Source organism: Mus caroli, unplaced genomic scaffold, assembly GCF_978045245.1.
Source record: "Mus caroli unplaced genomic scaffold, Mus_caroli_1 scaffold_6, whole genome shotgun sequence".
Lineage (NCBI taxonomy): Eukaryota > Metazoa > Chordata > Mammalia > Rodentia > Muridae > Mus > Mus caroli.
The window spans coordinates 72,050,170-72,076,381 of NW_028227261.1; the positions used below are offsets into that span (position 1 = coordinate 72,050,170).

The 26,212-nt window shown below is 41.9% G+C and overlaps 1 protein-coding gene and 1 non-coding gene across 4 annotated transcripts in view; one reads left to right on the forward strand and one right to left on the reverse strand.

Annotated features, from left to right (window-relative positions):
• Positions 1-25,849, reverse strand: part of Ccdc171 (coiled-coil domain containing 171) — a 366,744-nt gene extending 340,895 nt beyond the window's left edge. For all 3 annotated transcript variants that reach the window (XM_085839201.1, XM_085839202.1, XM_085839200.1), the window contains exons 1-4: positions 25,714-25,849; positions 14,542-14,685; positions 8,307-8,442; positions 5,354-5,528 (exon numbers count right to left, since the gene is read on the reverse strand). In XM_085839201.1, the coding sequence (XP_085695327.1) occupies positions 5,354-5,528; positions 8,307-8,442; positions 14,542-14,588 (358 nt within the window). In that variant the 5' untranslated portion in view covers positions 14,589-14,685; positions 25,714-25,849. The remainder of the gene's footprint in view (positions 1-5,353; positions 5,529-8,306; positions 8,443-14,541; positions 14,686-25,713) is intronic.
• Positions 23,766-23,906, forward strand: LOC115031061 (U4 spliceosomal RNA). The gene has a single exon (XR_003836628.1). It is a non-coding gene; the product is annotated as a U4 spliceosomal RNA (small nuclear RNA).
• Positions 25,850-26,212: the final 363 nt, after the last annotated feature.

Genomic DNA, 26,212 nt, shown 5'->3' on the forward strand with positions numbered 1-26,212 from the left:
GCCCTCTTCTGGTGTGTCTGAAGACAGCTACGGTGTACTACATAAAATAAATAATTAAATCTCACAGTCAGCTAGTAGATGGATCACAGGGCTCCCAATGGAAGAGCTAGAGAAAGTACCCAAGGAGCTAAAGGGATCTGCAACCCTATAGGTGGAACAACATTATGAACTAACCAGTACCCCGGAGCTCTTGTCTCTAGCTGCATATGTATCAAAAGATGGCCTAGTCGGCCATCACTGGAAAGAGAGGCCCATTGGACACACAAACTTTATATGCCCCAGTACAGGGGAACGCCAGGGCCAAAAAAATGGGAATGGGTGGGTAGGGAAGTGGGGGGGAGGGTATGGGGGACTTTTGAGATAGCATTGGAAATGTAATTGAGGAAAATACGTAATAAAAAATATTAAAAATTAAAAAATAAAATAAAATAAATAAATAAATCTTTAAGAAGGAAGGAAGGAAGGAAGGAAGGAGAGAGGGAGGAAGGGAGGGAGGGAGGGAGGAAGGAAGGAAGAGAGAAGGAAAGAAAACTAAATGTGTATTTCCCCTTTTTGAGCAATATCTTAAGTGAGCCTACTTTATTATTTTATTCATATGTGTGTGTCCGTGTGTGTATGTGTGTGTGGTATGTGCCAAAGCTACAGAAAGGTGTCAGCTGACGTGCTTTGTCATCCTCCACAACATTTCTCTGAAACAGGGTCTTAGGGGAATCTGAGTTCAGCTGCTGGCCAGCAAGCCCATATGATTCTCCTGTCTGTGGCCCTAACACTGGAGCAGACTTTACAACGTGGAGTTGCATGTGCATGCTTGGCTGGTTTTTCATGCCAGTGCTGGATATTGAACTTAGGCCCTCGTACTTAAAAACGTACATGCTTGAGACACTTATACACTGAGCATTCACTCCAGCTCATATTTATCTTTTAGAGCCGGTGACATCTAGAGGGACTTTATTTTTTCTAAGATTTTTTTATGTCTTTTGCCTGCATCACATGTGTGTCTGAGGCCCTCAGAGATGAGAAGAGGGCGTTAGAGTCCCTCTAAGTGGATACGTATGATTATGAGCTTCCTGAGAACCAAACAGGAGTGACAGGTGCTCTTAACCAGGGAAGCAGGCCTGGAGCAAGAACGAGGTAGAAATGTGTTTGAACCCCAAAAACTCTCATCTTGAGACCAGCAGGATTAAGGATCGCCCTCTATCTTTTCTTTTTTTTAATTTTTAATATTTTTATTACATATTTTCCTCAATTACATTTCCAATGCTATCCCAAAAGTCCCCCATAGCACCCCCCACTTCCCTACCCACCCATTCCCATTCTTTTGGCCCTGGCATTCCCCTATATTGGGGCATATAAAGTTTGCAAGTCCAATGGGCCTCTCTTTCCATTGATGGCCGACTAGGCCATCTTTCGATACATATGCAGCTAGAGACAAGAGCTCCGGGGTTCTGATTAGTACATCATGTTGTTCCAACAATAGGGTTGCAGATCCCTTTAGCTCCTTGGGTACTTTCTCTAGCTTCTCCATTGGGAGCCCTGTGATACATCCAATAGCTGACTGTGAACATCCACTCCTGTGTTTACTAGGCCCCGGCATCGTCTCACAAGAGACAGCTATATTTGGGTCCTTTCAGCAAAATCTTGCTAGTGTATGCAATGGTGTCAGCGTTTAGAAGCTGATTATGGGATGGATCCCTGGATACGGCAGTCTCTAAATGGTCCATCCTTTCATCACAGCTACGAACTTTGTCTCTGTAACTCCTTCCCTGGGTGTTTTGTTCCCAATTCTAAGAAGGTGCACAGTGTCCACACTTTGGTCTTCATTCTTCTTGAGTTTCAATCGTTTAGCAAATTGTATCTTATATCTTGGGTATCCTAAGTTTTGGGCTAATATCCACTTATCAGTGAATACATATTGTGTGAGTTCTTTTGTGATTGTGTTACTTCACTCAAGATGATGCCCTCCAGGTCCATCCATTTGCCTAGGAATTTCATAAATTCATTCTTTTTAATAGCTGAGTAGTACTCCATTGTGTAAATGTACCATAATTTCTGTATCCATTCCTCTGTTGAGGGACATCTGGGTTCTTTCCAGCTTCTGGCTATTATAAATAGGGCTGCTATGAACATAGTGGAGCATGTGTCCTTTTTACCGGTTGGGACATCTTCTGGATATATGCCCAGGAGAGGTATTGCTGGATCCTCCGGTAGTACTATGTCCAATTTTCTGAGGAACCGCCAGACTGATTTCCAGAGTGGTTGTACAAGCTTGCAATCCCACAAGCCCCACCTTTACCTGCCTTGAGGTAGTCACGTAACCTCAAGGCAAAATGAAAGGTTTAGCCTCCTGTCTCCCTATAAGGATGAGTCCAGCAAGCACCTGGAATCCCCCTCATTCAAATGAAGCACTCCCAGCACCTCAGCCCCAGCCATGACCTAAACCCCCATACCCACTTCCCAAGGTTTATGTAGCCGTTATTACCCCCGCCCCAATAAAGAGATCTGGAACACTGAACACCATCTCCGAGAAGGCTACCCCGCCCCATCCTCCTAGCACTCAAGACAACAGTCCCTTCCAGCCCACCCGCCCTGGCATGCTCCGTTCCTTCCATTCCTGCTCACAACAGCGCCTGATTACCCCGAGGCAGAAGCACGGCCAGCACAGCCATTTAAAGGCTTTTCTCACAGATCTGATGATTCCTGGTTACCTACTCAATGAGGAGGAACGAAACGCTAAATATAGTTTATAGACAATATTCCCATCGCCTACATTCTGGCCTTGTGAGTGACAAGCTGAGGACTGTGGTCTTTACTAGAAGATAACGTTTTTTAAGATTTATATATTTGATTTATGTATATGAATACATTGTAGCAGTCTTCAGACACACCAGAAGAGGGCATCAGATCCCACTATTACAGATGGTTGTGAGCCACCATGTGGTTGCTGGGAATTGAACTCAGGACGTCTGGAAGAGCAGTCAGTATTCTTAACCACTGAGCCATCGCTCCAGCCCCACTGGAGGATAATCTATACTATGTCGTCTACTGAGAAACCCACACCATCAGTATCACTAGATTTTTCTTCACTCACAGAAAAGCCCCCCAAATTCCTACATGAGGTATAGGGACAGGGTAGTAGCTTCTGGAAAGGTAAGAGAACTGGAGGAGAAGGTCCTTACACACTTAGTATTAGATATATGACCTTCCTGGGTTCACCAGGCCCTCTATTTGACCATGTGCAGAGCTTAAGCACTTCAGGAAACGGGAGTGATTCCAAAGCAATACACTCTTTGAAGGAAAGATAAGAATCAGACACCAGCTTCAGGCCACAAGCACCAGACACTTATGTGGTACACAGACATGCTTGTAGGGGAAACGCAGATACATAGAAAATGTTGAAAACCCTCCAGTCTGCCCTAGGCAATTGTTACATTTTTGCTACATTTGCTTTATCAGACGTTCATCCATCTAGGTGCACACCCATCCGTTTATACCCAGCATTCCACCGTACTGTGTATGCATTTCTAACCACAAAGAGAATGTGGGACAGTGCACTCCTGTAATTCATCACATACATCAATAGAAAAACGACTAATGTGATTGCTAACTGAATACCATACGGTCTTACTATTTTAAGTAATATTTACATACACTGAGATGAACAAGTCTTTACCATTTAGGACCCTACAAATGTAAGATTTTTAGGTTACACTTCTTTTAGCTTACCTAAATTTCATGCCCCCATGTAATCCAAACCACTATCAAATTATAAAAAAAAAAAATCCTTTAACCCAAACCCCCCTCATATTTCTTTAATTTCTATTTTTATTTTATATATATAGGTATTTTGCCTACATGCATATAAGTCCACCACTTGTATGCTTGGTGCCTACAGCAGTCAGAAGAGGGCGTTGGGTTCCTGGGAGTTGGCTGGAGTTAACAAACGGTTTTGAGCCTTTCTGTGAACGGCTGGGAATGGAATCCAGGTCCTCTTGAAGGATAGTCAGTGTTCTTAACCTCTTGAGTCATTTCCCAGCCCCAAGCTCCCTCATATTTTTGTCTACTGCCTACTCACTTCAGGGGAAACCACTATTCAGATTTTATTCACTAACAATTAGCTTTACCTATTATAGAACTCTATGTACAAGAAAATCACAAGATGTCCTCATGTATAAAAAATTTCTTTCACTCAACTTATTTCTAAGATTCATTAACTTTATGTATTAGCATTGGCCCCTTTTTAGGGCTGAGTAATATTTCATTATATAAATACAACACAATCCTTACATTATGTACTTTTTTATAACATGATCTGGATGCTTGCTTTAGTTATATGGTAATCTAAGTGAATTTGCATGCATTTATTTATATTTTTTTAAAGATTTATTTATTTATTATTATATGTAAGTACACTGTAGCTGACTTCAGATGCACTAGAAGAGGACGCCAGATCTCATTACAAATGGCTGTGAGCCACCATGTAGTTGCTAGGATTTGAACTCAGGACCTTTGGAAGAACAGTCAGTTCTCCTAACCCCTGAGCCATCTCTCCAGCCCTTATTTATACTTTAAACAATAGTTTATTTATTTATAACTAAATCCTACATAATAGGATTTTGAGGGTTAAATTTAGTGTCTTTTTCTTTTCAAGGCATACAATCTAATGCAGTGACACAGAAACCTACAGAATAAACAAAGTCACTTTCAGTGTTTCTTGAACATGCAGACTGACTAGAAATTTTGACTCAAATTATATAGTTTATAAAGGAGCCTAGAGTATATATAGAAAACACACACATACACACACACACACACACACACACACCTACTTTGTGATTTTACATATTGCTTAAAGAACTAGAATCCTAAATTCTGTATTCTTTTCCTATACATGTAACAATATAAAATATTAACTAGGCTGAAGGTATAGTTTGGCTGGTAGAATACTAGACTGGTAATTCACAAAGCACTGTGCTCAGTCAACCCTAGCACTACATAAATCAGGAGTAGTGGAAAGCATCTTAGATGCTGAGTGCAAGAAAGAATGCACAAGTTCAAGGTCATCTTCAGCACAGACGTATGAGAAATCCTGAGATATATCAGACCCTTCCCCACACACACGAACAATGTCTCAAAATAAATTAATGTAGGACTGAAAACCCAAATCAGTGACAGTGCTTGCCCACTATGCACGAATCCCCAACGTGGAAACAGAAGAATTTAAACCTCTTATAAACACACATCTAGTCCCATGGGTGAAAACCCCCACGAGATCCAGTATGGATGTACAACAGCAAGCAAGAACGCGCGCAGAACAAAGCTTTGCCCTGAGCTGGGAGAGGAGAAGCTGCCTTACCACAGAGCCTCTCTTGAATCCGCTGTGCCTCGGCCAGTCTCTCCTCGGCCGCCCGTCTTCCCAGACCAGCCTCCTTCCTAGCGACAGCCAGATCGTACTCCAGACGCTGTCGCAGCGCTTCTCCTTTTTCCACCTCAGACCGCAGCCTGGCAATCTGGCTCTCATAGCTTGACAGCTAAAAACAGATTCCTGAGCTCATGAACTAGCAATAAAACACGTCTATAAGTTGATGAGAGTGCATAACACAGGCATTCACATTTCTTAGCGAAACCTTGCTCTGCATTTACCAGAATTCATATTCTGCCGTTTTCTGGAACATTAGGAAAGAAACACTGCTTCACCAGGTGACAATCATAAGCGCGTTATAGAGAGAGACTCGACTAGAGGGAAAGCCTTTTAAACAAACAAAGAAAAAACTGTGCATGTGAATCACAAAATCATGCCTAGCAAACAAAAAGGCATGCCACATAATAAACACCTAAAACTTTATGTAGTCCTCTCCTTTTATCTCCTACATGTACTCAAGGAGCAAACAGGGCTGAGGAGGGTGCACATCAGTGTATGGGGCTGGCTGCCCTTCCAGCGACCCCAGCAACCCCAGCTCAGTTCCGAGCATCATGAAGGACAGGTCACAACCACCTGGACTCTGGTCCCGGGGCATCCAACACTCACTCCTGGCTTCGGAAGGGAGCCTCCACACGCAGGACCCATATGAACACACACATAAAGAAATGTTTAGGGCTGGTGAGATGGCTCAGTGGGTAAGAGCACCCGACTGCTCTTCTGAAGGTCCAGAGTTCAAATCCCAGCAACCACATGGTGGCTCACAACCATCAGTAACAAGATCTGACTCCCTCTTCTAGTGTGTCTGAAGACAGCTACAGTGTACTTACATATAATAAATAAATAAATTTATAAAAAAAAAAAAGAAATGTTTAAAAGAAGCAAATGGCAACAAAGTACAATTTAGTGAATAATGTGTTGTTTTTCTTGGTTAAAATATCAATGACAGCATAGACTAATGAGTGAGACTATTACAGGGATTTTAGCAAAGGGCCACCTAATTGTGACATTCCATTCATTACAATGACACAAATGGCTAAAAAACTAGAATGTGAGGACCTGTAATGATCTTACTCTAAAATCATATAGTCAATGACTAGCTAATCTTTTACAAATAATTTATATACTAAATACTTAATATACTAAATACTTAATACCTGTAATGTGGTGAGTAAAATAAGAAAAAATAGATGTTATAAAGCTCTTGGGTCAAAGACCTATATGTTACAAAAAAGCATACGAACCAAATTTTGTAAAAGAAATAAAATTAATATTTTATGATAGTTTGAAGTAAAAATACTATGTGATTGGTTTTGTTTTTAAAGAGATTTTTTAAAAAGAGCGGGGTTGGGTGGAAAGGGAGGTGAGGGAGAAGTTGGAGGACAGGGAAGGTGATCAAAATACATTGTATAACATTTTTCTCAATTAAAAAAATGCTAAATATTTAAACCAAAAAAACTTATGCTTTAAAAAAATTAAAAGAAGACCTGAGAATGTAGCTCACTAGCATATAAACACAAAAGGATATTAAGATTTAAATATGAAAATGAAGAGTAAGCCTACAAAAGAGAAAGACATTCACATATAATTTATGACTTCACTTAAAAGGGAAAGAAACCTACTGTACATGAAATATACATATGTATAAATATGTATATTCACACTAATATGTTGTAATAAAACAAAACCAAAGATAACTTCTGAGCTACACTAATTAAAATTTTATATACAAGTGTACTTAAGAGAAAGACTGTTCCACAACTCACATCCTAAAGGAATCTACATTACAATTTCAAAAACTGTGCCTGGTTAAGCCATGTCCAACAATAACACATAAGGTCACAGAACCTGGGAAGCTGAGGCAGGACTGAGTGTGAGGAGGAAGGGCTAGGTTACATACCAAGAGCTCTCTCAAAATAGCATTTTTCTAATTTATAAATTCTTCAGTCATCAAACACATCCATCAAATAAGGTGTTTGGTCATGTCAAGCTTGTTAATTAAAATACACTGAGCTGTCAGGATGGTTCAACTGGTAAAAATGCCTGCTGCTATATCTGACAATCTCAGTTTCAGTCCCTGGTACCACAAGTGTCTTAATTAGGGTTTCTATTGCTGCAATGAAACACCATAAGCAAAAAGCAAGTTGGGGAAGAAAAGGTTCACTTGGCTTACACTTCTATATCACTGTTCATCATCAAAGGAGGTCAGGACAGGAACTCAAACAGGGCAAGAACCTAGAGGCAGGAGCTGATGCAGAGGCCATGGAGGGATGCTGCTTACTGGCTTGTTCCCCATGACTTGCTCAGCCTTCTTTCTTATAGCACCCAAGACCACTAGCCCAGGGATGGCACCACCCACAATAGGCTGGGCCTTCCCCATCAATCACTAATTAAGAAAATGTTCTGCAGCCAGATCTTATGGAGGTGTTTTCTATCTTTCAAATAACTCTAGCTTGTATCAAGCTGACATAATCTATTCAGCAAAACGAGGTACCACACGCCATCCTCTACCCTCCACATGAGTGCTATGACACATGTGCTCCCACACACACAAAGAATAAAACGTTTTAACTAATTAATATACATTCAAGACAGTATACAAATAAATATAATTGGCTAAAGTTCAACTTTAATATCCCTGTTACAATTCTGCTGTATAAAAGTGTTTTCTTTACTGCGATTTCCTTTGAAGCACAAGAATGACGTAGTGACCAAGGTTAAATGTTGTTTCTAATATGAAATAAAACCAAAAACTGAAATTCAACTTTTTTGGAAGGGCAGGGTTCAAAACAGGGTTTCTCTGTGTAACCTTTGCTGTCCTGGAACCTGCGCCACCACACACGCCTGAAACTCAACCTTTTATATTGCATGGGAGGAAAATAAATTCTACCTCTGCATTGTGCTTAGTTGTCATTTCTAATTTCTCCTTCTTAGCCCGATGCAGCTTCTTTCGGAGATCAGCGGTGATATCTGACTCTGTTTCATTTTTAAGCATTTGTTTTACATCCAATGAGGCATTTTTCAACCTACAAAATAAAGTCATAATAAAATATAACACTCATGCAATAAAAAAATTCTAACAACATTTCTTATAGTTTATCATAAAAACAGAATATGATAAGATCTTAGGATAGATAACAAATTCACAATCTAGAGACACATGTCCACTGCAAAATGTGGGGGAAATGCCGTCATATTCTACTAGTAACAAAATACTGTCCACTGAAAATATACTACACTGCTTAAGACTTGTATTTAAACCAGCCAATCATATCAATGACTGGAAACTGAATTACAATTATCTGTGGTGGGAAGTCACTAGACAAAGATCAAAGCTGAAAAACCAAACAATAACATTTTTAAAATGTCAAATCATTCCAACAACAACAACAAAAAACTATCTCCAAGAGCTAAATGTGATGGTTTCCAGGAATTGAGAGAGAGCGGTCTCAAAGAAATTACCAGTGTTTCTCCAACAGCAATAAGACTTGGGGGGTGGGGGGGAATGTGGATCTAATAATATGTATATACAATTTTAATTTCTTTCAATATCACTAAAATAGGATAGATAGAAGCCAGTGAAACCAAAATTTAGTTCTTTGAGAAGATGAATTTGATTAACCTTTCCTAGATGAACGCAGGACAGAGAAGGAACTCGGCAGTATTAGGGACTGACCTCAGGGCCTCACACAGGCTAGGCTGACATTCCACCACTAAGCTCCTGTGCCTTTCTGAGACCAACCTCACCAAGCTGCCCAGGCTAGTCTTAAACTCACTCTGTAGACCAGGCAAGCCTTGATCATGTGATCATCCGGCCCCAGCCTCTGACCACATCTGCTAAGATTACAGTCCTGTACCGCTAGACCAAGCAACATGCCCAACTTCACAAAGAACATCTACAACAACCCATGTTCCTAGCATACATAATAGTTAATGACTAAAAAGGTCCTCTAACAAGGAGAATGGAGCAAAAATGACTGCTATTAACACTGTGTTATTCAAGATTTTTTTTGTGTGGGGGTGGGTTCAAGTTAGGGTTTCTCTGTGTAGCCCTGGCTGCCCTGGAACTCACTCTGTAGAGCAGGCTGGCCTCAAACTCTGTAGACCCACCTGCCTGCCTCCCCAGAGCTGCCCTGCCGAGAGACAACTAAGTACCACCACCGCCTGTCTCCATTAAAACTTTTATTTGAAAGTCTTTTTTTTTAAATATTTTATTTACTTAATATATGCGAGTACAATGTTGCTGTCTTCAGACACACCAGAAGAGAGCATCAGATCCCATTACGGATGGTTGTGAGCCACCATGTGGTTGCTGGGAACTGAACTCAGGACCTCTGGAAAAGCAGTCTTAACCACTGAGCCATCTCTCCAGCCCTTATTTGGAAGTCTTAAATGGTACAAGGAGGAAGAGAGGTGAGAAGAAGGGCATATTGGGCTGGAGACCTGGTGGGGGATTTACTCACTCTACATTCCCATCACAACCCTCCTCTCTTCCAAGTCCCACCCTCACAAGTCTCTCCACCCACTGACCCCTCCCCTTCTCCCCACTTGGGGAGCACCCCACCCTCAGGTATCTAGTCCCAGCAGGTCTAGGCATAGCATCTCACACTGAGGCCCAACCAGAAAGTCCAGGTAGGGGAAGGGGAACCAATGGCAGGGAACAGAGACAGACAGAAATAGCCTATGCTCCACTTGTTAGGGCACCCACAAAAAGTCTAAGCTGTACATTTGCTACAATTGGGGGGGCGGGTCTAGGTCTAGCTCCTGAATGCTCCCTGGATGATGGCCCAGGCTTTGGGAGCCCCATGGTCCCAGGTTACTTGACTCTGTGGGTCTTCTTGTGGTGTCCTTGACCCCTGGAAAATCTGTTTTTTACTACAAAGGAAATGACTTTATAAGAAAATTCTTTTTAAAAATCCAATAAGAAGAAAAAAGAACAAACAGAAATCATTTTAGGTTAGGTTATAAACATACAAGATCAATGAGAAAAATTAATTATATTTCTATATACTAGTAAAAATAACTCCATTGTAAGAGCATGAAAAAGAGAAAGGTTTAACAATAGGCTGGAGAGATGGCTCAGCAGTTAAGACCACTGACTACTCTTCCAAAGGTCCTGAGTTCAAATCCTAGCAACCACATGGCGGCTCATAAGCATCTGTAATGAGATCTGATGCCCTCTTCTGGGGTATCTAAAGACAGCTGCAGTGCACCTACATATAATAATAAATAAATCTTTTGGGCTGGAGAGGTGGCTCAATGGTTAAGAGCACTTACTACTCTTCCAAAGGTCCTGAGTTCAAAGCCCAGCAACCACATGGTGGCTCACAACCACCCGTAATGAGATCGGATGCCCTCTTCTGGTGTGTCTGAAGACAGCTACAGTGTACTTATATATAATAAATAAACAATAAATTTATTATTGTTTAACAGAAGTACAACACCTTTACCATAAAAATACAAAAAGTTACTGAAGTTAAAACATAAATAATTGAGGTGGTGATCATGCCTTTAATCCCAGCACCTGGAATGCAGAGGAGGAAAGATATCTGTGAGTTCAAGATCAGCCTGGTCTATTGTGTGAGTTTCAGGACAGCCAAGCCTACAACAGTGAAAGCCTATCTCAAAAAAAATAAATAAATAAATAAAATAAACAAGTTAAATAAATAAAGAAAAAGACATCCCACAATCATATTTATATTTTAAAAACTCAGTATTATTAAAATGACAATTCTATCCACAGACTCAATACAATCTTTTATCAAATCCCCAGGGTACTCTTTTACAAAAGTTAACAAGCTGATCCTAAAGTGTCTATGGAAAGACAAAGGACTCAACAACAGTGCTGAGATAGTTCAATGAGGAAAGACAGTATTACCAACAAAAGTTCTGAAACAACTGGCTATCCATGAGCAAAACAATTGATTTAGATCCTAACCTCACAGTACACAAAAAGTAACAAAGTGGAACAAACAAAAAATAAAAGTATAAAACTGACTGAAAGTAAAATAGGAAAAAAATATTCATGACCTTAATTGGAGATGTTTTTATAAAAAATTAAAAGCATAATTCACACAAAAAAAGAATTGATAAATACAACTTAGAAGTTAAGAGCATTTGTACTTCACAGCATACTTGAGGAGAATGAGGGAGGGCACAGCCTCAGGAGCAGTGTTCCTCCTCACATAGGCAAGGCTCTGGATTCCATCCCCAGCATCCCCAGCATCCCCCAGCATCCCCCAGCATCCCCCAGCATCCCCCAGCATCCCCCAGCATCTTCCAGAATCCCCCAGCATCCCCCAGCATCCCTAGCATCCCCCAGCATCTCCCAGCATCCCCCAGCACCCCCAGCATCCCCAGCATCTCCAGCATTCCCCAGCATCTCACAGCATCCCCCAGCATCCCCCAGCATCCCCAGCATCCCCCAGCATCTCCCAGCATCCCCAGCATCCCCAGCATCCCCCAGCATCTCCCATCATCCCCCAGCATCCCCCAGGATCCCAGGTATCCCCCAGCATCCCCCAGCATCCCCAGCATCCCCCAGCATCTCCCAGCATCCCCCAGCATCCCCCAGCATTCCCAGTATCCCCAGCATCACCAGCATCGCCAGCACCCTCACACCATAAAAGAAACCAACAAAATAAAAAGTCAAGCTATTTGATGGGATAAAATGCTGTATTACATGATAAGGGACTTGTATCCAGAATATGTAAAGAATACTTGCAGTTCAATAATAAAAAACAAATTTTAAGATAGTTAAAGAGCAAAAACGACATTTCACCAAGGAGGACATGCAAATGGTCAGAGGCACATGTAAAGATGCAGAGCACCATTAATTGTTGGAAATACCCAAATTAAATCCATAGCAATGTATCATTTTACATTCTTTAGAATGACTACTTAAAAATTAAGTCATTTTTAAAGTACTGACAAGAATATAAAGAAACTAAAGCCTTCAAATACTGCTGTCAGGGATGTAAAATTATACAATCACTCAATTTGTTGGTTTCTTAAAATTTTTAGCCAGGCAGTGGTGGCACATGCCTTTAAACCCAGCACTTGGGAAGCAGAGGCAGGCAGATTGTTGAGTTTGAGGCCAGCCTGGTCTACAAAGTGAGTTCCAGGACAGCCAGGGCTACACAGAGAAACCCTGTCTCGAAAGGAAAAAAAAAAAAAAAGAAAGAAAGAAAAGAAAATTAGCATAAATTTTCTACATGATGTTACAGTGCTGTTCCTGTGAACCTGTCCAGAAAGAGAACCAGAAACATATGTCAACATAAATGCTTGCATATAGCAGGATTACTCATAACAGCCAAGAGGAGAACCAACACAACTCCCACTGCCTGACTGCTGCATGGGTAAGTAAATGTAACAAATCCTTACAGAGGGATGGAACATTATTCATCAGTAAAGAGACAAAAGCTGTACATGCTACAATGTAATAAATCTCACCAACAAGCCAAAGAAGCCAGACACAAAAGATGCGTGATCCCCTGACATGAGTTATCCAGGACACGGCTACAGACATAGAAAGTAAGCAGGCTAGTGGTGGAGTTTAAATGACTTCCTTCAGACTCTGAATCCTGAGTAAAGATGTCTCCACTAAAAATATGGGAAGGCTGGAGAGAAGGCTCCACAGTTAGGAGCACAAGCTGCTCTTCCAGAAGCCCTGAGTTTGAATCCTAGCACTCAACACCTATAATGTTAATCCAACGGTTTGACAACCTCTTCTGCCTGCCCACATGCTTACTCATAGACACACACACACACACACACACACACACACACAGGGGTGGGTAAGTAATAAATAAATTTTTAAGCATATATATTATGGATGTCTACTGATGTTTCCTCCCTAAATTGAAAAAGCATAATAATGTGAAGTATTATTATAATGCTAAAGTATATATTTATATAATATATTGCCACTTCATTGGGACAAGCATTTACTGAATTCTCCATAGTTAACTCTAAGAGGTAAGATTACAGATACATAGTCTCTACCAATCTATGAAGAGTCAGCCATAGCTTTGACTGGGTAGGAGGTGGCACACACCTTTAATCCTGTTACCAGGGAGGCAGAGACAGGGAGATCTCTGAATTTGAGGCCGGCCTGGTCTACTATAGAGCTAGTTCCAAGACAGCCAAGGGTTACACAGAGAAACCCTGTCTCAAAAAAAAAACAAAAAACAAAAAAAAAAACAAAAAAATCAAAAATTAGAAAAGAATTATCCATAGCTAAGCTTTATGATTCTGTTTAAATAGTTGACTTGAGGCAACTGACAGACAACTCCAGTGTCCAATTTTTACACTCTATAGCTATTACTCTGTTCTGTGACTATAAAGTTTTCAACATTTTGTTTCCGGTTTTGTTCTTTGTTTATTTGAGACGGGGTCTCACCATGCAGTCTTGGCTAATCTGAAATTTGCTCTATATAGTAGACTGCCTGAAATCACAAAAATCTGCTCACCTCTGCTTCCCAGTGCTAAGACTACATGTACCAGACACCAGGCCACACTACTTTTAATTCCTGAACTTATTTACTTGAAAAATGCACTTAGAGGGAAAAAAAATCACACCCTTCAAAATGGTCCATTTTGTATTATGGACCCCAACATCAGAGGTAAATTACTAAAGCATTTTACTAAGGACAGATGGACATGCATGGCGCACACACACACACACACACGTGCACACACACACACACAAGAAGAACAACGTCCATGAGATGCCTTCTTGATAAAAGCAGCCAGCAAGGAGAGCTAAAACTAATGGAGTGCTCAGACAGTCAGCTCAGAGCTGCAGCAAGGATCCAGAGCCACAGAGCTGGGGCGGGGGTGGGGGTGAGGGGGTGGTAGGAATTATGCAAAATTAACAAGTCTCTAATGAGAGGAGAAGGTTTGGAAATACAGATCTTTATGATCCAAGTTAACAAAGGAACAGAAGAGGTCCCGAGAGCCAATCCTATATTTAGAAGGAGTCGCTGCTCTGTCCGTCCAGGAAACCTCCCTCCTTAACCATCCCATGAGAATCCTTGTAATTATAGCTTCATCACCCACTTCATTTCGCCTGATTCTTGCAATCCAAAGTCTTTCCCAAGCAAGGGAAGATACTGGAGGCTTACCTTTGGGTGTCCCCAGGAGTGGCATTGCTTGAAGTATTTAAACTCATGGTAAGTCTTCCAATTTTTTCAAAATACTTCACTGCTTCTTAATAATATACTTTCTTTCGGTGATGTCTGCGACTTACAGGTTAGATGGACTAAAGTCTGTTAACATAATAAACAATACAACAGCAGTTTATAATTGAATCCTGGAAAGATAAGATTTATTTTAATCTATAAGCCTATTCATTAATTTTGAAATTATTATATAGACTAGAACACGGATAATTCCAAAAACCTATACCATACAGCTGGGTGTGGTACCCACAGGTGTAAACCCAGCTCCTGAGGGAGACAGGGGTCCAGCCCAAGGTCATTAGCTACTAGCTACTAGTAAGGTGGAGGCCAGCCTGGGGTACACAACACCCAGTCTCAAAATGACATGCAGTCAAATCACCAATGTACAGAAATAATAAATTATTTAGCAATAATAATAAAACCATAGGGCTTTTATCCTTTGTTTGCTTGTGTTTTGTTTTTCCAGACAGAATCTCTCTGTGTGGCCCTGGCTGTCCTGGAACTCATTTTGTAGACTAGATTGGCCTTGAACGCATAGATCCACCTGCCTCTGCCTCCCTGCTGGGATTAAAGGCCCGCACCACCACCACCTTTGACAAATTATTCTTACACTTGGAAAGGAATATATAGTACCAATGTTTGAGACACAGAGTTCAGTTTAAATAAGCAGAATATTTTTTTAAAGATTTATTTATTTATTATATGTAAGTACACTGTAGCTGTCTTCAGACACTCCAGAAGAGGGCGCGTTACGGATGGTTGTTAGCCACCATGTGGTTGCTGGGATTTGAACTCTGGACCTTTGGAAGAGCAGTCGGGTGCTCTTACCCACTGAGCCATCTCACCAGCCCTAAGCAGAATATTTTAATGCAGTGTTGTCACTGAAGATGACAAAATAGTCCCCAAGAAAATATGTCATAATAATTTCATAATTTCAGACACTTTTATTCAAAGACTCAAGAGAAATAAAAACAGAATAGATAATAATTCAATCAAACATACAACTCAGAAATGTCTCTTAGTGTTTTTAGTAAGTCCTACGAAAGAAAACTACACCATTATCTTCAACTAGAGCAGTAAGTGACCTCTGGCAAATCTGTGTCACTAACAAGCAAGACAAAAGCTGAAAACTAACGCAATGATCAAACCACATCAACACCACTGTGAAAACATTCCTTACACATCCGCACAAAAGGTCGTCTCCTTCATTCCAAAGAGGAAGCAACAAAGAGTGTCACTTACTCTGGCCGACCTCCTGGAACCTCTTACAGGAGAAATTCCAAATTCGACAGCTCCGAACATATAAATCCTGTTACTTTACCACAATGGGTAAGGCATCCCAGCACCCACATGGCAGCTCACAAGTGTCTGTGGCTCCTGTCCCAAGGGATCCAACACCCCTCACACAGACATGCATGCAGTCAAATCACCAATGTACAGAAAATAATAAATCATTTAGAAAATTTGGAACTCATGATGAGGAGGGTGTGGAAACACAACCAAACCAAACCAAAAAGACCCCCTATAACATGGCTGATTGGTGTCATTTTCCCTACATTCTCTAAATTCCCTCTGAATATGTGATATGTTTTGAATATTTGATATACAACTATCAATGTCCCACAAATACCTCCTTATAGTTCCTAAAATCCAGTGTCCTAAGACAGACTGAACTTTAAACTGGGAGAACCTGAAGCAGGAGCCAACCAGCACCTCACAGTATATGGTCTCAGGCAACACTTCAGAGTCTTTGAACATCCTTCCTCTGCCCAAAAGAGGTAACTAACACACAGCACATCCAAGGCTCAGCCACTACCCATTTTTATTACTGGGTCATGGAACTCTGAAAGACTTAATGATCCCCAATAAAGGGAAAATAAAGGGGAATGACTAAGTAATCTGGTTTGGGAAAGGATATAATAAAATAATCATTTAGTGATATCTGAGTGAAGAGAGGAACCAAGAAAGGAAAACAAGAGAAAAGGTGTCACATGTTCTGCCTCCTTCCCCCACCCCCACTAACCAAGCCTCAGAAGATACTGTGAAAGATAGCTATTCAAATAGATGAAGACCAAAACAAAACCCTAGTGCTGAGAAATACTGAAATACTCCACTAAACAGCGACTTATGCAGCTGAAAGAATAATTTGGTTTGGGGGCGGGGTGGGGGTGGGGGGACAGGAGGGAATTTTAGCCAAGTCCAGGAAAGACATATCTAATTTCTCTAGTGTCCTGGGTAAGTTTAAGTAGAGTTGTGACAAAGGCTACTGTCACTCACCTACTGAGCACCCACGGCAGCTCCAGACTGTACTTCAAACCTCTACCACTGCACCCAGAGCTCTGCTCCCTACAGCACTGCAAGGACAAAATAAAGTCACAGGGTAGCACAGAACTAGCCTGAAGGAAGGGACAGAGTCGAAGGACCAAATCCCCAGGCATAACTAAGATTCCAACGCCCAAGCTCTTCCTGCATGGTAACTGATGGCTCAGAAGGTGACACACAGTATGATCTTACCCTGCCTTTGTAACCCTTGCTTCCATTAAAGAACGGAGACTGGGGGAGGGGGCAGGGGGCTCTGGAGAGATGGCTCAGCGGTTAAGAGCACTGACTGCTCTTCCAAAGGTCCTGAGTTCAATTCCCAGCAACCATATGGTGGCTCACAACCATCTTGTAACAAGATCTGGCGCCCTCTTCTGGAGTGTCTGAAGACAGCTACAGTGTACTTACACATAATAAATCTTTAAAAAAACAAAAAAGGGGGGGAGTGTATTGGGGACTTTTTGGATAGCATTGGAAATGTAATTGAGGAAATTACCTAATTTAAAAAAAAAAAAAGAATGGAAGCTGGGGCAGAGAGGCTAAATGGTTTGCCCGAGACCAGCCAGCCAGTAAGGGAATGTAGAGAAAAGGACACCAGCACCCAGCCACATTCTAGGGTTTTGTCTTTCTTTTTGGGGAGGGGGTGGTTTGGTCGTATCTTCCTACCCCAGATCCATGAGTTCCAATTTTTTTTAATAATTTATTATTTTCTGTACATTGGTGATTTGACTGCATGTATGTCTGTGTGAGGGGTGTTGGGTCCCCTGAGACAGGAGTTACAGACAGTTGTGAGCTGCCATGTGGGTGCTGGGAATTAAACCTGGTCCGCCAGGAGAACCACCAATACTCTCAGCTGCTGAGACATCTCTCCAGCCCCCAAAATCTTTTCACACTACCAGGATGCTCCCAAAGACAAGACCCCAAACAAGCCACCTTCAGAACATTTGGAAGAGTTGGAATCTGGCAGAAGCAGACTTCTGTACTTAAAGTAACTGGCACACACAGCAAACGACTATTTAAAAATCATCTTATAATTTTATGTGTATAATGCCTTGTCTGAGAGTTACATGTATACAACCATGTACATCCTGTGGATATCAAAAGAGGGTGTTGGATTTCTTAGGACTGGAGTTACAGACAGTTGTGGGCATCAAGTGGATACTGGGACTCAAACCTCCTAGATTCTCTTCAAGAGGAACAAGTGCTCTAACACATCTCTCCAACCCAGCAAGCCTCTTCATTTTTTTAAAAAAGATTTATTTTATGCATATGAGTACACCATTGCTTTCTTCAGACACACCAGAGAGGCCATCAGATCCCACTACAGATAGTTGTTAGACACTATGTGGTTTCTGGGAACTGAACTCAGGACCTTTGAAAAAGCAGTTTGAGCTCTTAACTGCTGAGCCATCTCTCCAGCCCAAGGGTTTCATTTTTTGTGGGTTAAAAAAAAAAAGTCAGCCGGGCATGGTGGTGCACGCCTTTAATCCCAGCACTCGGGAGGCAGAGGCAGGCGGATTTCTGAGTTCGAGGCCATCCTGGTCTACAAAGTGAGTTCCAGGGCAGCCAGGACTACACAGAGAAACCCTGTCTCAAAAAAAAAAAAAAAAAATCAATACAGGCATACACAACTTCCACCCATGCATGTACTTATGTGTCCAACAGCATAAAGAGATCTCTATTTTACCCTCTGGGGAAGGAATTTCAGAGGGACTAGAGGTGCAAGACAATGGTAGGGTACCTGCTTACCAAGTACAGGGGCCTGAATTTAATCTTCACATACATGCACGCGTGCACACACGCATACACACACACACACACACACAAATAACAAAAATAACTTTAATTTTTAAATTTTTTTATTCATTTTTTAAAGTCTTTGCTTGCCTATATGTCTGTACACCACATGTGTGCCTGGTCTCCTTCGAGGTCAGTAGAGGAAGTGAAATCCCCTGGAATCTGAGTTACATATGGTTGTGAACCATCATTTTGGGTCTGGGAATTGAACTCGGGTTCTTGGAAGAGCATCCAATGCTCTTAACCCCTGAGCCATCTCTCAAGCCTCTAGAAATTTTTATTTAGATACTAACAACCTTAAAAAATGTTTATTTTTGTTTTATTCTTCTTTGTCTTGGGAAGAAAAGTGGAAGAAGAAACAATTTATTTAACTTACTGAGTTTCTTTCAGTAAAAGTAAACTGAAAGAGCTCATTTTTTTTCTGTGTATTTAGGCACCTAACATATTCAAACCTAAAGTCTTTAGACATAGGTAAAACGCCATAGAGGAAAGTCCCCCAGTCTCCAGGTCAGATCGTGCGTACGGCAGCCATGCACAGAGAGACCGTGGGAAGCAGAAGATCTGCACATCTTCATTCCCCTACCCCCATGAAAACTGCCTAATAAAGCAATGCTCAAAGTGTGCACAGCTTTAAAACACTAACTTTGTGGTAACTTGTTATACAACAGTATAAAGCTAATAATGATAGTTTGAAAATATTCATGCAGAGGTAAAAGTTGTTAGTTGAATAGCATGAGACAAGAAAACAGCAGTGGAATGTGTTCTCAGACCACCTCTGTACCTTGACTTAAGGCTCTTGGTTTGTTTTTCATTGATTTTGTTTCTGTTTTTGTTTTCAGTTTGAGGAGAATTGGTTGGTTGGATGGTTGGTTGATTTTGTTTCTGTTTTTGTTTTCAGTTTGAGGAGATTTGATTGGTTGGATGGTTGGTTAATTTTGTTTTGTTTGTTTTGAGACAGGTTCTCACTGTGTAGCCCTAGTTAGTCTAAAACTCAATATGTAGACCATGCATTGAACTCAGAGATCTGACTGCCTCTGTGCACTAGGATTAAAAGCATAAGCCACCAGCCTGGCTGGATGTTTGATTTGTTTTGTTTTTGAGACACAGTATGGTGAAGCTCAGGTTGGCCTGGAATTTGCTATGCAGTCACGACTGGTCTGCAACTCCTGATCTTCCTACCCCCACCGCCCCAGTGCTGGCTTTCAGGTGGGAGTCACCATGCTTGGCTTCTTTTTCTATAGCATAATTTCCTTGTTAATGTAAACAGATGAGTCTGTAAAATGAACACAAGTCGTTAGAGAATCCAAGCAACCGTGAATAACACTTAGCAAAACACCATCAGGCAAGAGAGTCACAGAGAAGCAGTGGGCATCTTTAGAGAACAAAGGGTGCATCTGACAGAGCCCAGGGGAGGAAGCCGATATTTACTGCAGGCCTTCTAAGAACAGAAGAACAAAGTGGAGAGCTTTGCCCATTCTAACAGTGGGCACTTGAATGCACATCGTAAAACAGTCATGAAAGAGCAGGCTCAGCCCAATGACCTCTCAGAGTGGTCCTGTTCAGGTCCTTCCTGCACTGAAGAGAAACTTCTGTGTCTGCAATCTAAGCAGAGCAGAGCAGAGCAGGGTCGGAGGGAGAGAGGGAGAGAGGGAGAGAGGGAGGGTGGGAGGGAGAAGTGAAGATGTTCCAACCAAACTGAGGAGGAAACAGCCAGAAAGATCTCAAAAGCAAGCCCCCATAGCATTAATATACAGAGAAAAAAAAAGCTGTATGAAGTTGTTTTATGAAGTTAGAGAAGTTTACTGGAGCCCTGCCTCACTCTCAAGTTGTAGATCTACCTATCTCCCATAAAAATATGCAAAAGAGGGCTGGAGAGATGGCTCGGTGGTTAAGAGCACTGACTGTTCTTCCAGAGGTCCTGAGTTCAATTCCCAGCAACCACATGGTGGTAATGGGATCTGATGCCCTCTTCTGGTATGGTTGAAAACAGCTAGAGCGTACTTACATAAATAAAATAAATAAATAAATCTTAAAATTAAAAAAAAAAAAAAAAAGCCGGGTGTGGTGGCACACGCCTTTAATCCCAGCACTCAGGAGGCAGAGGCAGGCGGATTTCTGAGTTCGAGGCCAGCCTGGTCTACAGAGTGAGCTCTAGGACAGCCAGGGCTACACAGAGAAACCCTGTCTCAAAAAAAAAAACCAAAAAAAAAAAAGCAGGAGAGCCAGGCAGTTGGGGTGACAAGCCTTTAATCCTAGCACTTGGGAGGTGGGGACAGCAGAGTTTGAGGCCAACCTGTTCTACAGAATGAGTTCCAGGACAGCTACACAGAGAAACTTTAAAAACATAAATAAAACATAAATAAAAAAATAAAATAATAAAACAAAAATAATAATTTTTAAAACATAAGTAAATAAATAAATAAGCAAGCAAGAAAGCAAGCAAGCAAAAGAAAGGAGTGTGGTCACAGAGTAAAGAAAAAAACAATACCCTATGTATGTATGAGAGATATATCCACAAGACTGATGAAGTTTCAAAATAACTTAAAAACATCAGGAAAAGGCAAGGGGTACAGGGGCGCATACCTATAGTGCTAGCTCTCAGGAGACAGCAGGCAAAAGCAAGCAGATCTCCAAGTTCAAATCCTGCATGGTATACAGAGAGTTCCAGGACAGCCAGGGCTATACAGAGGGATCCTGACTTGGGGGGAAACGGGGCAGAGGAAAGGAGGGAAACTCAGCAAAGTGCCAGATATGGTGCATATACCTTTAGTTCCAGATATGGTGCATATACCTTTAGTTCCACATATGGTGCATATACCTTTAGCTCCAGATATGGTGCATATACCTTTAGTTCCACATATGGTGCATATACCTTTAGTTCCACATATGGTGCATATACCTTTAGCTCCAGATATGGTGCATATACCTTTAGTTCCACATATGGTGCATATACCTTTAGTTCCACATATGGTGCATATACCTTTAGCTCCAGATATGGTGCATATACCTTTAGCTCCAGATATGGTGCATATACCTTTAGCTCCAGAATTTGGATGCAGAGACAGGCGGATTTCTGGGGATCTCTGTGAGCTCTAGACCATCCTGCTCTACCCTGGCCAGAAATACACAGGGAGAATCTGTCAAGGAAGGAAGGAAAGAAAAGAGAAAGAAAGGGAGAGAGGAAGAAAGAAAGAAAGGGAGAGAGAGGGAGAGAGAGAGAGAGGGAGAGAGGGAGAGAGGGAGAGAGGGAGGGAAGGGAAGAAGAAAAGATAAGATAAAGACAAAAAAGATAAAGCTGGCTCAGTCTTTAATCCCAGCACCTGAAAGGCAGAGATGAATGGATCTCCGTGGATTTTAGGTCAACCTAGTCTACATAGTTCGTTCCAGGCCACCCAGAGCTACATAGTGAGACACTGTCTCCAAAGACAAAAAATAAATAAATAAATAAATAAATAAATAAAAATTTAAATGGGACAGTGACAAGAATTAGAAAGAACTAGAAATAAAAGAAAACTTCATTTGAGTCATGAAAATTAAATTGAGGGGAGCATAAAAGCTAATGGGACAAAATGCCCCAAAGGAGAAATAAAGAACAGGGAAAATGGGTTCTGGAAGGATAGCTCAATGGTTAAGAGCACAGGCTGTTCTTACAAAGGACTCCAGGTCAGGTTCTAGCAAGCACAGCACAGCGCACAACCACCTGACACTCCAGCCTCTGGGCTGGCCCCCAGGGAACATGCACATACTCCACACACATACTCCACACACATACTCCACACAAATGTACATGCAAACACAGTTAAAAAAGAAAAAATACATCTTGTGACAAAGTATTAAACTTCAAGGTGAAGGAAGGAAGCAAAAGGCGTCAAAAGGATGTAACAAATTATGGAAGATGGGTGAAGAATAGCCAAGGGCCAGAGAGACATCTCAGTTAAGAGCATGAAGTTCGGGGCTGGCGAGATGGCTCAGCGGATAAGAGCACTGACTGCTCTTTCAAAGGTCCTGAGTTCAAATCCCAGCAACCACATGGTGGCTCACAACCACCAGTAATGAGATCTGACTCCCTCTTCTGGAGTGTCTGAAGACAGCTACAGTGTAGTTACATATAATAAATGAATAAATTAAAAAAAGAAAGAAAGAAAGGAAGAACATGAAGTTTTCATTCTCAGATGTAAGTTTGACTTTCAGCACCCATGGCAGTTCACAACTGCCTCTAACTTCAGCTCTAGAGGACCTTACACTCTCTTCTGAGTCCACTCATGCACAAATATATACACAATAACACAAACATACCCATAATTTTAATAATAACAAATAATTAATAATAATGATAAAATGAGTTTTCTTTTTAAGAATAACCAAGTAGAGGGCTTACAGGACAGCTCATCAGATAAAGGTGATTGCTATGCAAGCCTACTGATGTGTGTTCTAGCCCTAGAACCCACATAAAGTAAGAGAAACCCAACTCCACAAAGCTGACAACTGATCTACATATGCACTCAGTAGCAGAGGCTTGCTCCCCACCATATATGTACATACACTCACACATAATAAGTAAAATTATATTTTTTAAAAAAGAGGAGGCTGGAGAGATGGTTCAGCCATTAAGGGGTACTGGCTGCTTCCAGAGAAACCTGTTCAATTCCCAGCACCCACATGGCAGCTTACAACCATCTAGCTGTAAATCCAGTTCCGGAGATCAAAAGCCCTCTTCTGGCCTATGAGGGTACTGCACTGCATACACATAGTGTACAGACATACGTACTAGGCAAAACACTCATGTACACAGAATAAAAATGAATAGGAAAGAAAGAAAGAATAATCATTTAGAAATAAAGTGAAAGAAAAAAGAGGAAGAAAAGGAAAGAAGAGAGAAGAAAAGAAAAGAAAAGAAAAGAAAAAGCTGTTAGGGATAATACAAGTTCCTGAATAGGGAAATATCCAAGTTCTTTTCCCAGAACCATAAAAAAGACAACTCAAGCAAGGTAAAAAAATAATAATAATTAACTAATTAATTAATTAAACCACACTTGAAGAAAACTTTCCTTAGCTTTACGAAGTGGCAGTATTGTAGTCCATGAGGTTTATCTGAGGCGCAATTATTGCTAATTGAAAACTTTTCCCAATACCCCGCCATGACGACTTGAAATAAAGTCGGCATTGGCAATTTTTGACAGTCTCTACTGAGACTGAATAAAAAGAAAAAAAAAAAGGAAAAAGAAAAACTTACCTTAAAGAAAAAATTTTACCCCACATTTTGCAAAAGCAAAGTGGGTGCATCACCCCAGCCTTTTCCGACTCATTGGCCATCTTAGTACAAGTTTTCCTACCCTTCAAGCCCTCCTCTTGTCCCTTCGCTGCATGCTCACCTCTCGGTCACACAGCTCAGAGAGAAAGGGGCTGGGTGAAGAGTCAGGGCCTAGTATGGAACACTTACTATGTGCCACACACGCAACTAACTAACTACGCATGCTTGATCCCACCATCCTCCCAGAGACTATTTGCCCATTTCACAGATGAGAAAACTAGGTTTCCCAGAGATTGAATGATTTGTACCAAGATACTCACTACAAGAATTAAAAGTCATACTCACATCTTGATGACTTCTAATGATTCTGTACCAAGAAAACATGCTTATCTGGATGGGCACACAGCCTAGCTTCTCCTGCCCACCTCCCACCCCCGCCCCTTTAAACTGATGAACACCAACTCACCAACAAGCACCAGGTTTCATCAACTATTTAAGTCAGCCCCTCGACCCTTTTCGCTCTTGTTTAAAGATGGATGAAAGGAATGCAACCTGTGTCACAGCACTTCCACTACCTTCTCAGTTTGGGTTTCTAACCAAATGATATTGTTTTCTTTACTCATCGAGAGGAAAGAGCTTGATTCCCTAACACGAAATCCACCTTTTTTTTTTTTTTTTTTTTTTTTTTGTCTATGCAGTTTTGCATTCATTAGTCGTGACACCTGTGTGGGACTATAAGCAGTTACACGGTTCACTTGGCAAGGGGGGCACTTCAGAGTTGAGTGCAGCTCAAATAGCAGAACACTTTTGTGCCCGTGATTCTTGTTCAGTCTCAACCACCTTTCATCCCATCTCTGAAAAAAGAGAGGTGAAGATGTGTGATTCTCTCCATAAAACACGCCTAAGACAAAGAAACTCAAACAAACAAAAAGTAAACGGAGTCTGAAAGACTAAGCCCACTCTGCTTATCTGACATAAAGAACCTAAGGTCCAGGTGACAGGTGATTTGCCTGTCACAGCTAATAAATGGCTGAGCCAGGATTTACACACAAGCTCCAAGCTAAGACAACCGCCTTCACTTTCCCTAGAATCTCGCTGCACTGCCTGCATTCCTCTGCCTTTATCTGGAAAGGATTGCATTTCCGGCTCTATCACAGTTTGGTCGTTACTAAGCACCGTTAAATACAAATAACAAAACGGTAGTTTCTTTTCTCCAATACCAAGAGGAGTATAAAACATCAACGTGCAAAATCTTAGAAGCTGTTTGATATCGTCTCTAAGTTATGTATGTGACTAATATGAATATCGTAAATGATTAAAAAGTCAAAGGGGTGTGTACTTGTACACAAAATTCAACTTTAAAAACTCACAGCTGACTTTTCTAAAAGCCAAGGTAGGTGGTAGGCAGAAGTTGCGTAACTCATTGTTTTGCTTATCAAACGTTTGTAGGGTGCCTAAAGTGTGGTTAGCATTTAAATGAAAGGAAGGTAAAACACACACACACAAAAGTGATCATCCTTGGGTACTGATCCCAAAGAGCTCCGAGGACTCTAGTCCCCACCGGTCCTCAGAGTACAGCGAAGATGCTCGGCTTCCTCTTGGTGGGCGGAGAGCCTCGGCCACTGAGCTGGAGGCGTGTCAGCACCAGCTAGCAGCCCTCAGCCGGGTCCTCTCTGCAAGCCCAGTCTCCTCTCAGCACCTCCCGGTCCCGGGCGCCAGTCACCATTGCACCCACAGCCCGCGGTTACCTCGGACTCGCGTGGTCCACCCTGCACACCCACGACCCCCAGGCAGCTTCAGGTCTCGGGGTGGGTGGGAGGTCAGGCAACCCTCAGGAGAAAGAGTGACAACTGGGATAAGCCGATGGACTCTAAGGCCAGGATGGAGAAAAACCTAAAAAAAAAAAAAAAAAAAAAAAAAAAAGAAAGTCTACGAGGTGAAGTTTACAACGGCCACTTCCGGGGGCCGGGAACACGCGACGGGGCTCTGGGCAGCCGCGACTTTCTCCGCCTCCCTGGCCCCGCCCCGGCAGGCCCGCCCCTCGCCTCCGCGTCCCCAGCGTCCCGCCCGACGCCCGAGCCCCAGCTCCAGGATACGCGCGTACTCAGAGAACTCGGGCTCGCGCTGGAAGAGAAGCGCGGGCCGGAAACCGCGGGCGCGCTCCCGCGGCAGGCGGGGTAGATTGCGCATGCGCCAGGGGTGGGTTGCGCGTGCGCAGAGCACACGGGTGGCTCGGGGGCGCATTCC